This window comes from Phaenicophaeus curvirostris, chromosome Z (genome assembly GCF_032191515.1).
Source record: "Phaenicophaeus curvirostris isolate KB17595 chromosome Z, BPBGC_Pcur_1.0, whole genome shotgun sequence".
NCBI classification, from domain to species: domain Eukaryota; kingdom Metazoa; phylum Chordata; class Aves; order Cuculiformes; family Cuculidae; genus Phaenicophaeus; species Phaenicophaeus curvirostris.
Window position 1 is genome coordinate 26,255,696 of NC_091431.1, and position 15,736 is coordinate 26,271,431.

The 15,736-nt window shown below is 36.3% G+C and overlaps 1 protein-coding gene across 1 annotated transcript in view; it reads right to left on the reverse strand.

Moving 5' to 3' along the window:
• FANCC (FA complementation group C) overlaps window positions 1–15,736 on the reverse strand; it is an 81,622-nt gene that overhangs the window by 8,722 nt on the left and 57,164 nt on the right. Inside the window, exons 8-12 of the mRNA XM_069881030.1 lie at window positions 15,229–15,385; window positions 9,816–9,868; window positions 6,979–7,078; window positions 2,273–2,348; window positions 1,389–1,470 (exon numbers count right to left, since the gene is read on the reverse strand). Of these exons, the coding sequence (XP_069737131.1) occupies window positions 1,389–1,470; window positions 2,273–2,348; window positions 6,979–7,078; window positions 9,816–9,868; window positions 15,229–15,385 (468 nt within the window). The remainder of the gene's footprint in view (window positions 1–1,388; window positions 1,471–2,272; window positions 2,349–6,978; window positions 7,079–9,815; window positions 9,869–15,228; window positions 15,386–15,736) is intronic.

Genomic DNA, 15,736 nt, shown 5'->3' on the forward strand with positions numbered 1-15,736 from the left:
TGGAGTCACGTACTCTCCATTTCTGTCCCTGCCTGCTCCGTAGCGGCACACATGCCAGCTGCTCCACTGTCATTGCCAAAAGTAGCCCCTTTGCTTCTTCTGGGACTTCCCTCCACAAAATGTACAACAATTGATTTCATGTTTAAATGTCACGTAATATACTGTTCACTGAGATGACTACACACAATAATAAATAATGGCACAGAAGCAATCTGTTGATCAGAAGTACACAGAAAACACCTTGCTGCAAGACTTACGTTTGGTGTAAAATAAAACCACTGAAAAGCAAGCTATATAAACAGAGGGCACTGTATAGTAGTATTTTTTTGTTCCTCTGTTAATCTTATTAAGTAGAAAGGGTGGAAAATCAGGAATTAAGCAATAAAGAAAACTTGAATACAGCTTCTTCATTAATATTATTATTTAAAAACTTAAGCTAGATCCATTTTCTTTGTAACTGAGAAGGGATTTCATAGAAAGCATAATTTTTGCATGAGGTCCGAAGGAAGTAAGAGGGTACTCTTGCCAGTACAATACTATTCAAACCACTGTACTATCAAAGCAAAAGGGAAAAAAGACAATAAAAAGGAAAAAAAGACAGGGTTAGGCAACAAAAGGACAATGGACATGCTTCTATTATTGTAACATATTAAGATGGATGATATTTGTCGTATCTTTTTGTTCTGAGTTTGAGTTATGCATTTCTTTAAGAAGCCAGGGTCAGCTACTGGTCATACTCCAAGAGCAGGAAGGTTTGACAGACTTTAGGGATGAACATGCGAGATGTAGCACTGAACTGCATTCGTATCCAAGCTCGAGGTGAGTCAGGTCACATCACATGCCCGATAAGAAAGAATTACAGGGCAGCAACAGACAGAAATGTAGCTTTTTCCATTCTTTTCATATAATCCTAGAGCACCTATTACCAAAGCAGAACTCATGTAGACAAACACTATCATTCATCACAGCAGCTATTTGGACAAAAAATGCTACGGGGAATAGATCAGTTATATCTTTAACAAAACAAAATCAAGATGTTTCAAGTTTGCATGTTTGTGCAAGCCTGCAGAAAGCCAATTCAATCTGCTTCATAAAACAGTACCACCCACAACAGGCCTAGTTGCTTTTCTGGTTGGAAAAGTTCTCAGGTTATTCAATCCAGAATCAGCTTTAAAAGTTTTGGGGGAGAAATAGGAGAGTCAGCATGTAAGCATTTATGTTACGTAGCTAGCAACTTGCTGAAATGAAAAGAATATTGAGATTTTTTTTTTTTACTCAGAGGCTTATTGGTCAGGTCTATAAGTGCCACTAAAGACTTCACATGATACAACTTTTCCCAAAGTAACATATGCAAAGGACAAAAAATTAGAAAATATAATAATGCTTACCTAATGTCTGTATCTTCTACTAATACTTTGAGCATATCCGAAATGTGTTTTAAATGTTGAGACCAGTGTGTAGTTGGCAGTTCTGAGGTGGGAGAATGAAAATAAAACCCTTAAAAGACTAGTCTGTCCAGTTTGAACAGATCGCATCAAGCTAGCATTAAAATTTTTGCAACTTGACTCAGTTATCACAAAGCAACTAACATTTCATTTTAAAATTTCCTGATTTTCAACAATACCTGCTACCATGTTTCTTAGAAAAATTAATCGACAACGCCATGTGAGGGAGCACAGCAAGGAATGTGCAAATCAGGCTGATGTACCATGTGTAAGTTCTACCTAATATTAATATATAATCAGTGGAATAACATTCTCAGAGGGTCTTGTACTGAGCTCAAATCTTTACTCATTAAAAACTTTACCATGTTGAGCAGTGGGTATCTTGATCTATGAAAATGGGAAAACTGAAAAATAAAATTAGGTTTGAAATCTAAAAGATTTCACAAGAATTCAAGCTTCAGAGACAAAAGGCTGTTTCTTGTAATGTACATATGAAAATTTTCAGAATTCCTAATATTATAAGATAAGAGCACTTAGTATTTTTACAGTCTCAGTAATTTGTCTTCATTCCTGCAAAATTATGCACTTTCTTTGTTATTCAGTTCTGGTTCAGTTTTCTTTTAAAGTTACGTTTGTGTTATTGTTACAGAAAAATTAGATGTTTCTGCAAAAAAATACATTAAATGAATATTATTAAAATTACTTAGTCAACACATTTTATTTACGAAATGGCAACATTTTGTTTTCATCTTTTTCAAAGTTATTTTAAGACATTTGCAAATCATGGAAGCTGGCTAATGCTGCAAATATTCAATGAAGAAACTTACCATACGGACATCTCAGTAAAGCTGTTACAAGAGGCTGGTGATGGTAAGCAAAGTAGGTTTTCAGTGGAAATTTATGCTAAGATACAAAATAATTATTTTAAGAACAAAACAAACCCACAGTGAACAATCTCATATATGGCAATAATTAACAATTACAGACTGAAGCAAGAGAACACAAAAGTGACTCTACATGTAATTTTAGGAATTTGCTTAAAGAAAGAAAGGGGATATTTAGGAAAAGCTTACTTAGAAAATGTAATTATTTACATATTTTTAAAATACATGTATTAAAAAAGATGCAGACCATGAAGAAAATTTCATCTTAATTTTCTTAGGCTTTTTCCCTGTAATCACAAATCCTTCACTCTTAATATGCATAGGTTAAAAGAGACCCTAATTAATTTAATTTCATTTTCCAACTGTAAACATATCATAATAAACTAGGAACTAGCAATTTCTACAGGATCTGAGGGGATGACATGGATTGCCTTAAGTTCAAAAATGGAAAACTAAAATTCTTAGGATCTGATTCAGAACAAATGAGGGTAGTCATAGATAACAGACTTGCCCTCTGCTTATCTTATCTGCGTAATTTGTATACTGTCAATGTTGCTGCTTGTGTAATTGACACTAGCAGAAGCATGTTTAATGTTTTGGTTCTGCAAATGTCTCCTACAGGCATGTCTAATGTGTAGCACGCTTGTGCAAGTGCAATGTGAACTCCTTTTGAGATGGATTGAAAACTGGGTGAACACCCAGGCTCAGAGGGTGGTGACATTGTTAAGTCACTGCCATTGACAGTAAGTCTAGCTGGAGACTAGTCACTAGGTGTATATCTGAGGGGTCAGTGTGGGGTCCATCCTTTTTGATATCACAGAATCATAGAATAGTTTGGGTTGGAAGGGACTTCAAAATCACCTACTCCCAAGCCCCCTGCCATGGGAAGGGACAACTTTCACTACAGTAGCTTGCTCATAGTCTCATCCAACCTTGTCCCAAACACTATGGGGCACAGCTCCCTCAGCCAGTTTGACGATGACACAAAATGGGGAGGAGTGGTAATATGCCAGAGGGTCATGCTGCCATCCAGAAGAACCTTGATAGGCTTGAAAAAAATGGGCTGACGAGAGTCTCATTAAGTTCAACAAGGAGAAATGTAGAAACTACAGGTCTGTCAGTCTGACCTTGATGCCGGGAAAAGTCATGGAACAGGTCATCTTGAATGCTATCATGAAGCACATGCAAGAGAACCGGGTGATCACGGCCAGTCAACACGGGTTCACAAAAGGCAGGTCTTGCCAAACTAACCTGATCGCCTTCTATAACAAAGTGACTCGCCTACTGGATGAGGTAAAGGCTGTGGATGTATCTTCCTGGACTTCAGTAAAGCCTTTGACACAGTTTCTCACAGCATTCTGCTTTGGAAACTGTCAGCCTCTGGCCTGGACAGGCGCACACTCTCCTGGGTGGAAAACTGGTTGGATGGCCGGGCCCAGAGAGTGGTGGGAAATGGTGTGAAATCCAGCTGGAGGCCAGTGACAAGTGGGGCTCCCCAGGGCTCAGTGCTGGGTCCAGCCCTCTTCAATGTCTTTATCAATGACCTGGATGAAGGCATTGAGTGCACCCTTAGCAAGTTTGCAGATGACACTAAGCTGGGTGAAAGTGTGGATCTGCTAGAGGGTAGGGAGGCTCTGCAAAGGGATCTGAACAGGCTGGACCACTGGGCTGAGACCAATGGCATGAGGTTTAACAAGGCCAAGTGCCGGGTCCTGCACTTGGGGCACAACAACCCTATGCAGTGCTACAGACTGGGAGAAGTCTGTCTAGAAAGCTGCCTGGAGGAGAAGGACCTGGGGGTGTTGGTTGACAGCGACTGAACATGAGGCAGCAGTGTGCCCAGGTGGCCAAGAAGGCCAATGGCATCTTGGCTTGTAACAGGAACAGCGTGATCAGCAGTTCCAGGGAGGTTATTCTCCCTCTGTACTCAGCAGTGGTGAGACCGCACCTCACATACTGTGTTCAGTTCTGGGTCCCTCACTACAAGAAGGATGTTGAGGCTCTGGATGTTGAGGTTCCTTGATGCTCATAAGTTCCTTGTGCTACTGCAGTATATGTATCACTAGTATGGTAAAAAATTAATAAACTTTATGCTAAAGTATGTGTGTTGCCAATTAGCTCACACCAAAAATCTCCATGAAAAAGCAGCCCTTGACACAGTTAGTATTAGCCAAGACAATCCACAGCATGAGTTACAGATTAGAACAGTATGGTAAAGTAAGTGAAAATCAGTTTTCAGCATACTGTTAAAGCAAAGCAAGAAGGCATTTGCTTTCTATCATACAAACACAATATTTTAAATAGCTCTTTCCTTACATAAGCCATCACAAAGTACAAAACGAGGTATGAAGAGACAGAATGAGGTTGGATGTATCATGATGTATAACAGGGAAAAAAAGTTGAACACTGGCTTAAAATATTTATCCAGCTATTTAAAATAAAATTTCCAGGTGAAAACCAATGCCAGTTCTGAAAGGATTAAGGGAAAATAATAACAGAAGAAATTATAATTTCCAACAAATAAACCCATGAACATTAAGTTTGTAAATTTACAGGTAACATGATGCAAACATCCTTAGGTCAGCTTTCACTACCATCACAAACCTGAAGGAAATCTGCTTGTCCAAAATGTGTCAAGGATTATGACAAAGTGATCTCTGTACAAACACTCCTAAACTTCTTATTTGTTGACTACACAAATGGTCTTTCTTCCTAAGTAGTTTTAAATCCCATGTTCCCCTCATACTTTTTCCAGTCTCTCGAAAAACAGAGGAAACAACACTGTTCCTACACCCTGTAGCATTTTTTCTTCACACTCTTCATCCTTTTTATGCCAAACCTTATTTTCTCCACATGGTCTACAAAGTTATTAGAAAAGTTAGCTATTTCTGATGACTACCACACTGCAACAGAGTGTGTGCAACAGAGTTCTCCTCCTCGCTTGCAAACCTGTGCAGCTGCCAGACATGGCTTGGTTCTTTTGAAAATTTTGTGGACACACTTGTTTGCCTAGCCTTTTTTCAATTAGTTGTACTACAGATTCCTAGGGTATCAGATGACCCAGTCAGAATCCTCCTTGTCCTCTGTCATTAATGGCTTTACCATTCCTCTGTGAAATGCTAAGGAAGCATAACATGTAATGCCAAGGTCATCCAGATGCCATAAAAATTGGTGCCTTATCAATATATGTAATATTGGTAAGACAAAATAAAATGTAATCTGATTTAAACAAAGTTTAGGAAGCAGACTATGCCTGCATTTTTGCATGCCAACTCTTAGATAATGTTAAGGTTGACTAACAGACTGTGAAACTAGTGATTTTAAATTTTCATATTGAAGATAATACCTTAATTAGACCTCCATGAACCAAACTGTATACAAGTTAATGGAGGAAACTCAACACTTAAAAGCATTTCAAAGAAGTGGGCAATAGTCCATATCACAATGCCAGGAGTTGAAAGACTTTCACCCAGAAGCAAATTCATCACCTGCACAACAGGATTAGGTCTTGGGTGTCTAATGGGTGTGGAATCTTTACTTGTGCAATCCAGCCCACCTGAGGCTCCACAGTGTGCTGCTGCCATGCAGGCAGGGTGGCATAGAATTAACATGCACAGCACCTACATATTAAGCAAGACAGCTGCAGTTTCATCCTTAATTCATATTGCCTAAAGCTAGAAGACAGATTCAATCACACTGCTAATCAGAGGCCAGTTAAGTCACAAGTTCCAAGAAGTCTCAAAATTTTCTTAACTACCCTAAAAACATGCAAAAATCAATGCAAGTGGAAATTTTCTTAAGACTAAAGTGAAAGCTATTAAATGACAGAATACTTTCCAAATGTACATCATATGAATTTCAATTAAACAACAAAACAAAATGGTCAGGATGTGAAACGACAGCGTGATTGGGAAACCTGAAAAGAAGTTTGCAGTCTATAAAGAAGAAAAGACATTTTCATATATCCATTTTTAAATTAAAAAAAAAAAAAAGAAAATTATCCTGCTCTTGCTTAAATTAATACATGCAAAAGTAATTCTACTTAATTCAGTTCAATAAGACCTGTATACAAATCTGTGCCGAAGAAGAAAAGAAACTAAGCTGGGAAATTTGAAGCTTTGCACTACGGAAAAATTTCTGAAAGGCCACTGTTAAAGACCAGGAACTGAAAACAGTATGTATTCTATGTCTTTTACCTTTTGATTAGACAAACCTGACTCTTTGGTGTTCTACTTAAAATTACATGGGGGGATGGGGTTGTTACCAGTTTCACTTATTATCAGAAAGCCTGCTACTGCGTAAGAAAAAAGGATCTATCAAAGATGGATGGATAACCATGTTCGTGTTCTCTGTACAGGCAGAAACTTCAGCACTGGGGGAACACTTTTTGTGAAAAACACAGTTGAAATTACAGATTACTCCAGGGTAAAGACAGGTAAATTGCTCTTAACATGTTGTTTTCACAGTATAATTTTATTCACAGGTGAAAATGCTGGAACTGGACTTTGGCATGTATATGCAATTGCAGAAGTGCTAGTATTCAGCCTATTATAAGCAGTCACCATTCTTAACATTAGAATTGTTCTTTTCTTGTGAAGTTTCTTATGTTCTCACTGAAAACAAATATTAAGAAGTAGAACTTGACTAACCTGCTTGTTTTCATTCTGATGAGCCTGAAGGAAGAGCTGTGTAAATACCTGTATTATGGTCATAACTTCTGGAGTTCCATCAGTTTCTAGCAGTGCATTCCTAAGCATTGAGAAGTTAGATTATGATAGCTCAAATAATTAGTAGCTCCAACAAATAAACTACATTTAGTAAGTATATACAATAAACATGCAGACACATATAATTTACCCTACCAGCAGAGGAAAGAAGTGTAAAATTAAAAAAGAGACTACCAAAAATGTATTAGGCAAATTTGGCTTCTGAACAATCCTATTGGGTTCAAAGCAACTATTCCCATGCTTACAGCTAAGCACACTTTAGTGCTTGATGGGACTGCATCACATAGGCCATCTCAAATTAGAGAGACAGTACAATCTAGTATAATTTCCTGGGATATGGTACCTAGAGCAGAAAAGAAAAAAAAATCCTGACTTAAACTGTTAAACAGAGAAACGAACAAAAAAAAGCTGTTGACCAAATTTAAAAGTTACATATTTAAAAAACTACACAAGAAGACTGAACTTAAAAAATACAGCTGCTGTTCAAACGCTGTGACTCGCTAGTGATCATTAAGCAATGAATCCGAAGCACAAACAGAAATGAGTGTATACCAAAGGCACAGTTTGTATCAATAAATGCTACATATTTAATTAGGTATACACGTATTTCAATGAGCTTTCAATGGTGAAATAAAATCCACTCTGGAGATCCAGGAAGGTGAACCTTTAACTGGCCTTCTACAGGGCATAATATAACCTTGAGTAAATGAACCAGAAAAACGCATGGGCAGTGAAGCGTAATTTTCAACCTCTTATTTGAAAGACAGGTAATAAAGGGAAAAAATGTTCAAAGTAACATGCCACTGGCATGTAAGTTTTTTATTAAAGAATTCTTTCATTCATTCTGTAACGATCTAAAAGATAAGAATAGCTAATACATTACTGTAACAGAGAAATTTCACAAAACTACAAGCAACTATAATCACTAATATAAACACAAGAAATAGTACACAGAAACTCAACAGACTCTAGGTGTATGGATTTCTGTATAGGCAGACATAGCAACAAAATAACCTTCTACCTGGGAAATAAAAATAAAATTTAGCACAATCAACTTCAATACGGAGCATGCAAATAGCAGAAAAAATTACTCCTGAAAGAGACACAAGGCTTAGATCTACACTACTAACAGAATACTAACCCCCTAGATAAAAGCATTTTTCTGCCAGGTGTAGAAACATAACACAGTTTCCAAGCAAAGAAGCACAAGCTCTTTATTAGCAGGTCTCTAAAATCTGGAATAATGTCTTAATGTGTGCACACCACTTGGTAACAGTTGGAGGGCTGATAGAAAACAAAAATGAAAATAAAGTTGCAGAAACCAACTGGTCTGCAAAAGCCAGCTAAGATATATAGTTACACTTAATACCAAGAAGACCTGAAATAAAGTATTTTAAAAATATATTAAGGGTTTAATACCAACAATATAGACAAGCAAGCATACTAAGTAGTAACGATGGAAAGTAAACAAGAAGAAGAAATGTACGCTGAGCAGCAGGAAAAATTGATGAAATCCTAAGAGAGATCACAACATTAATACAAGTGCAAGTTTTATTAGAAAATACTCTGCTGGACAAAGTTCTGCATTATCTGAGAAACAGTATCTCATCCATTTCTACTTTCTACCAAATGGGAAGGGTGCAAAAGAGTTACATAGTCTCATGTTATTTTTAGAAAATATTTTTTATACCGTGACTTGCCTGATACACGAAGAAATTGAACAAATTTTGTCTCCCTATAGCATCACAATATACAGCATCCAGCCTAAGACACAAGTACAGGTCTGTTGAAGTTACATCAACTCTCAGGTGCATTTTGCTTTGGGAAAGTGGCAGGTCTCAACTATATGCAAAATGCTAGCTATGCTCAGATGCTGAACCACAGCAAGAGAAAGGACTGCAACAGCAATAGCTACCGAGTGGTTCCACTCTCACAATACAGCAGTCTGCAATTTCTAAAGCAAAGACTCTTCTGTTAGTGCCTGCACAAACCCTAACACATGCACAAACATACAAATGCCCCCAAACACGTGCATCTGGAAGCCCCTTTTTCTTAAAAAGGAAATTTCACTTAATGAACAAAGAATGTCAGTCACTACATACAGTACTGTTGTATTGAAACTGTAACACTGATAACCCCCAGCAGTACATCTACTTAAAAAGAATGATAAAATAATAAATCAAGTGAAGTGAAGAAAGACACTGAAAACTGAGTATAAAGGACTGGAAGCCCCCTTGTGGCAAGCAACGTATATTGCTTCAAAATAATAACACATTCAAAACCAAACCTATCAATAGCAAGCAGATCAATAGTTTAATGTCATCAATTCTGAAGACATAATGTAATAGAGGCAACACTGGTAAGTACAAATGTTTTAGTTGAGTTCCATTTTCAGGCTGGCATAGGCCAAGCCATTTCAGCATTTACAATTTCCACCTCAAAATCATTTTTCAACCACAAATTTCTACTGAAGAGAAGTGCAAAATAAATTAAAAATTTTAAAGGCTAAAATACAAACTGTAGCAAGAAACTGTATAATGTAACATTTATGTAAATTTACAAAATTTGTAACAGTTTTTACTATTTGTAAATTATTTGTATATTACACAGAAGGGGACACTAAGACATAGAGCTAAAGAAAAAGACATCCTTGAATTACAGTATATCCCAGATTATTATATTCCTTCTTTTCATGAAGAGAAACTCAAGGTATAAACTGAAACACTTGAAACACTTCCCACTACAATTTTAAAACTTACTTGAAAATTTCATTAACAGTTCTGAAAATAGCAGGATGACTTGCTGCTTGTGGCTGTTGATAAAGAAATGAATGAAAAATAGTTTTTAGTTAAGACACAACTCAAATGCCACTGCATAATTTACAGGTTAACTCATGGACGCTATTACACCACAATTACTAAACTGTCAGTCTCAGATCGGCTCTTACTAAACCTCAGATCGGCTCTTACTAAACCTCAGATATTCTCCGGATTAGGTTCTTCAAAATAACTACATCACAGTCATGGAAGGAGATCCACAGTGATACCAAGCAGGCTAAACAACTCATAAATGCAAATACCTGAGATCCCAAACTGTTAGGACAACGATCACTAAATATCTAAAGGTGGCAGATAGAAAGAACAGGTTTTTGCATGCAATTGCCAAAGGCAAGTGACAGGGAAAAGATTTACAAATAGCTATTCTCTCCTCTGCACAGACAATCCATTTTGGATGTGCTTTGAGATTCTTACTACATCATCAAAATTAAATTCCAGAAATTAAAATTTATTTTATTGCCTTTGTCTTTAATTCTATCACACACAGCTTTGTAACAGCTTTAAGTACTTGATGCAAACCTCCAAGGAAAATTTTTATGCATTTGTTGCAAGCTAAAAAGTGCCAAGAAGAATAGAGATTTTTCTTTCTAATCATACACAAGAAGTATGAGGATGACTCTATATGATCCCTATACAATAAGGTCAGACAATAAGGAGACCTTTCATACAAAATGTCTAGAAAAACTCCTTGTTTCTCACAGCTGTCTTTGCCATACTGGACATATTAGGTAGTACCTCATTTACATGTTTAACAACACTTTTTCTTTGTCACATGGCTGTAGCTAAATTGTCCTACTGAACGCGTGCCATCTAGTGTTCGACAGTATTCACAGCCAGTTGTTTGGATGTGTGAAGAACAGCATGCAGCTTGTTGCAATGAGGGTCTCCAAACTTCAGCTGCTAAAGGGAGGAGAAAAGCCAGCTGGATGGGTCAAAAGAGAGACACATTCATGTTTGTGTTCAGATGGAAAACCTGGACTAAACATTCTCCAGAGGTGCATTCCAACCCAAACCATTCCACAACTCTGGGAAAAATGCTGAAAGTGAAAAGTAGGTTTTTCGGTTCTCTGGGCTTAATTGTTGAAATCAGTCATTCCTCCACTGCCTTTTCAGATACCCTACAAACCTTTACACCCATATGCTTCTATGATAATACACCAACCCACTGCTGCTTAAGACAGTTTAAGTGTAAACCAGAAAGAGTCCATCAGCACATTACCACACATATCAAGACCAAATCACAGTTCTTTGAACAAGACCAAAATAACTGTGCTGTATGTAACAATGAAAAACTCTCCACTCTTTCCTGCCGGCCAGCAGCTATCTACAATACTCACTACAAGAAAACATAGTTGATAGTTCCTATTATTTAATCTACGCTACTGAAATCAATGTGAATTTAAACACTGGTATTCAAAAGGGAAAACAAACAAACTCCCAAACCGCACCATTGTTACCTAATTCCACAAGATTTTGATCAATGGACACCACGGAATTAATTTGCAAGCACTCTAAGTAAGAATGCTATCATAGTGCAAAAGTCTCCAAGGTAATTTGAAAATGTGCCTATTGTGTAGCAGCACTAGAGATAAAAGCACAATTCCGCTGCAGCCAGCAGCTATTCTGGAGTTTAGGAGGCATTATAAATCTCTGGGAGGATTTCTCATTTGGTTTTCATGTTGTTAACATTATCCCCTATTTTTGCAGAATAAAAAGGCTTTTTACATTTTAATTAATTTGTCTGTAAGTATGTAACATTCAAAGAAAGCTCAGAAATCCAAATCTGCTCTCTACCAGGAACCTCTCCCATCACCTTTAAAACATGCACAATACATGCGGCACAATACACACAAAACCAAAAAGATCCAAACACAAGGAACTGGAGTTGCATGCGTGATATTGTGATTACCTATTTTAAAGAGTGTGTGCCCCTTTGGAAAAAAAACCCTCCACAAAATCCCTGGGATTATAAAACAGGAAATAAATATACTAAATAAATAAATAAAAATATAATAAATAGAAATAAATAAAACAGGAAAAATATACTGCAACAGAAACTATTACATACACAAGTTCTACAGAACTACAATACTTCGTATTATATGAAAGAAGAATCCTCAAGAACTGATTTATAATACAAGTTCAGAACTGAACAAAAAAGTCAGACAAATGCACTTGTATTTACAGGATGCAAGCAAATGGCATACAAAGGAACAGATTAATAACCTGCATTAAAAAACTGCATTTTATTCACATCATAGAATGCTCTGTAAGAACTGCAAGAGTAAACACAGGGAAACAAATAGTACCCAAGACCACACAGCAACAGATTTGAGATAGTAACACTGTAGAACACTAGTCCTCTTGACTTTCAGACTCACATGCAATTAATTGGACACAACACTTCTACAGTTAAACACATCTAGCTTTAATAAACTACTACACTGCTGTATTTCAAATGTTGTCTATATTACCAAATTGTACTTTTACCTGTATTCCTGAATTTTTAATTTACCAATTAAAAATGAGAAATTTTACTTCTTTTTTTCCCTTATACCAGGTGCCAAATGTATTTTTATTCTGAAGCATACACTTATTTTGAAAGCACATCTTTCTAAAGAGGTTTAAAAAGCTCCTGAATTCATCAACTTCATGAATTAATTAGCATGCAGTATTTAAAAAAAAAACTACCATAAGAACACAGGTTTTGAAGACAGGCAACACTGAAGGAACTAATTGTAATTTAGCTGGAATGTATTACAACAAGAAAAAAAGTTTCTCATTTTCTCTCTCTCTCTATCCTTCTTCCTTTCTCCCTTGTTAATGCTTGTTTCATTGGCTCAGCTCCCAGTGAAGATGAGCATGGATCCAGTTAGCCTCAAAACCTGGGGATAAGGCAGCAGCAAGAGGACAATGCAAGTGCATGGGAACCAGAGCAATCTCCAGCTTAGTATCCTGTTAGGCAACACTCAGGTTGCCGTATCACCCACTAAAACTGTATTTGTTCTATAATGCTGAAGCAAAAGTAATAGCAAAGGAGACTCCACAGCTACAGCTTTAACTGCAGGACACAACACAATTTTGATTGTGGTAAAGCACATAGATGTGCTTTTAAAATCTGTTTATATACATATCTATCCAGTTCTGATAAACTATAAAATTCAAATACGTGCATTTATTTAAATTTCAGTTAACACACAGAGAGAAACTTAAAAATTATTTTATAAAGGAAGATATATGCTCACCCACCAAATTCTGAAGAAGCTAAAAGACTATTTGTGATGGCCACTTAATTTGGTTTTATTACTTCCGAATAACTATAGGACTTCCAATATTAATTCCAGTTTTGCCCCAGATCCACAAACCCAATAGTATATGATATAAAACACAAGTTAGTGGACCAGCACACTACAATTACTCTTGGAATTAAAAGATAAGAGTATTGCATATAAAGTTTCTTTCATAATTTAAATATGGTGGTTTATAGCTATCTCAGTAACATAGATCTCTGTAATGGTTAAGTACTGTTTGGTTGCTGTTACAAGATATTATATATTATGAAATTATGAAAGAGCCTATTGAAATTTCCTTCTTATCATATACTATAATCAAATCACTAACATATTTCTACCTATTTGTACTCTAGAGGTTTTCTTCCATATAGAAAAAAGAATTAAAAAAAATATATATCTATCTCAACCTTTGTCTCATGATTCCACTTTTTATTACAATATCCATAAGATGAACAGAGATTACATCTTACAAATACCATAATCCAACTGCCAAAAAATGCATACCCATTTTCTTAAATAAATATTCAAATGTCTTTCAGGTGAGCTAAATCAATCTCACTATTGGATTCAAAGTGCTAACTGATTTAATGTGACGTAAGTTCTTTATAGTACCATGTACAACTTGTACAAAATATCAGCAAGTATGTTAAAACACAAACTTTGGATCAAGTCTTTTCCTCCTCTACTGCCCCTCTAAACCTTCTCATCCTCTTGATTTCACTGGGTATTTCAGCTCCCATTTATGCACCTTCCCTCTTATCAACACCTATCAATCCACAACACCCATTTCCCAGCTGCTCCCTTCTTTATGCCTCCATTCATGCAACTCCTTGTCCACAGGATGTCCTCTCAAAACTAGCATTCAAAGCTTTTGCACTAGTGTTTCCACTCTCTGAATATCTTACTTTGAAAGCACAAAGTCTTCGGAACAGAGGCAAGTTACAACAACTTAAGTGTGCTAGCAGAGTAATGTTCCATTCTTTTCAGGGATCAGGATGTGAAGATAAGGTAAATACAAATATTGTTAATAAACCAATAATTAAAATGAAGATTGTACTTACATATATAACCTAGATATTTTTATTTTTTCCTTAGCCACATGTGGTACTATATACCGTATTCAACTCACAGTCTATCTGATACAGAAAAATTAGGCACAGGCTTTGCATACAGCCTTGTCTTCTGGAATACCAAGATCCCCCAAATGACATATGAAGTTCTGCTGATGCTAAGCACCTCTGGTATTTGCAAGTATTATAGTGGATCCCTAAACCAGAAATTTTCAGATTCAATTAAAAGAATATTTAAAGGTATGATTCTTTTTCTACCTAAAATGTTTCATAAGCTGAAAATCAGATACCATGTATTGTTTTTTAGTTCTATCTATTTTATAAAACACATAGTTTAAGTATATGGCACACATGCTATTTCACACTGTAATTAATAATTAACTGCAGATTTAGTGTTGCAACCTAACTTATGATTTTGGAAAAAGTATTGTGTCATGTTTTCTCATTGGAAAGATTTTTGTGTAATGCAGCATTTGACAAGAAATTTTAATTACAGTTTAGCACATGTTTTATATTAAGAATTTTGTTCAGGTTTGCAAACAAAATCAAGTAACTAAGCAGCCCATAATAAAATAATCTATAAGGAACAGTCCATAATAAAGTAACCTACAAGGGATTTCAATTGTTTAAACTGCTAAACTCCCAGGGGCACAGCGATTGAAGTAAAAAGAGATTAAATTCCTCCCTGGCTAAAGTTTCCAATTTTTAAGACAGAAGTACGTACTCAGCACCCCCTTCAGTCAGATTCTCTTCTCTGCATCTATTCTTCAGCACTGGATGAAATCTTTTTTTCTCATGTACCAATTCAGTGTAAAAAAAGAAAATTTAGTGACATATGTAAGACTCAAGATTTTCCTTTTAATTAGCAAGTTATATGCCCATGACAGCCATTTCCCTCAAAGATGCTGATGCATTTGAAATCTCTCTGTCACTTCTGAAGCCCAGAAGAGCAGTATCAAATGTTGCACGTACCAGTAAGGAATCTTTTATGACACAAGCCACTTCTTCCATTGAATGCAACTGACGAGAAAACAGCTGGTCTAAAAGATGCAGTGTAGCTTTTTCAAGGCTTGGTAAATGACGAAGCCAGAGGCTGTAAACAGCTGATTCAGGGAGGGAGATCTTCTTCCTGGTTTAGAAAGAAAAATATTCTTTTCCCTGAGAAACTGGAAGAAAGGCAGAAAAATGTACCTGGTTTTTTTTTAAAAAGGACACAGGGGAGAAAGAAGACTCAAATATCAACCTGCAGCAAGAGGGAGAAAATCTTAACAGTACTCTGTGCAATATCAAGAAATAAAGCCGAAGAGTAACAGGGAATCACCCTCATCTAAAAACGCAAGCTTATTGTGTCTTTAAAACCTAAAACTTCAGTAATAATGGATACCTGCAAATGGAAACTGGAGGTTTAAGTCTCGAGTTCCATTCCTCTCTAGAAAAAGGTCCTGCCTCATACCCATACTCTCAAACGCAGACTGCTTTC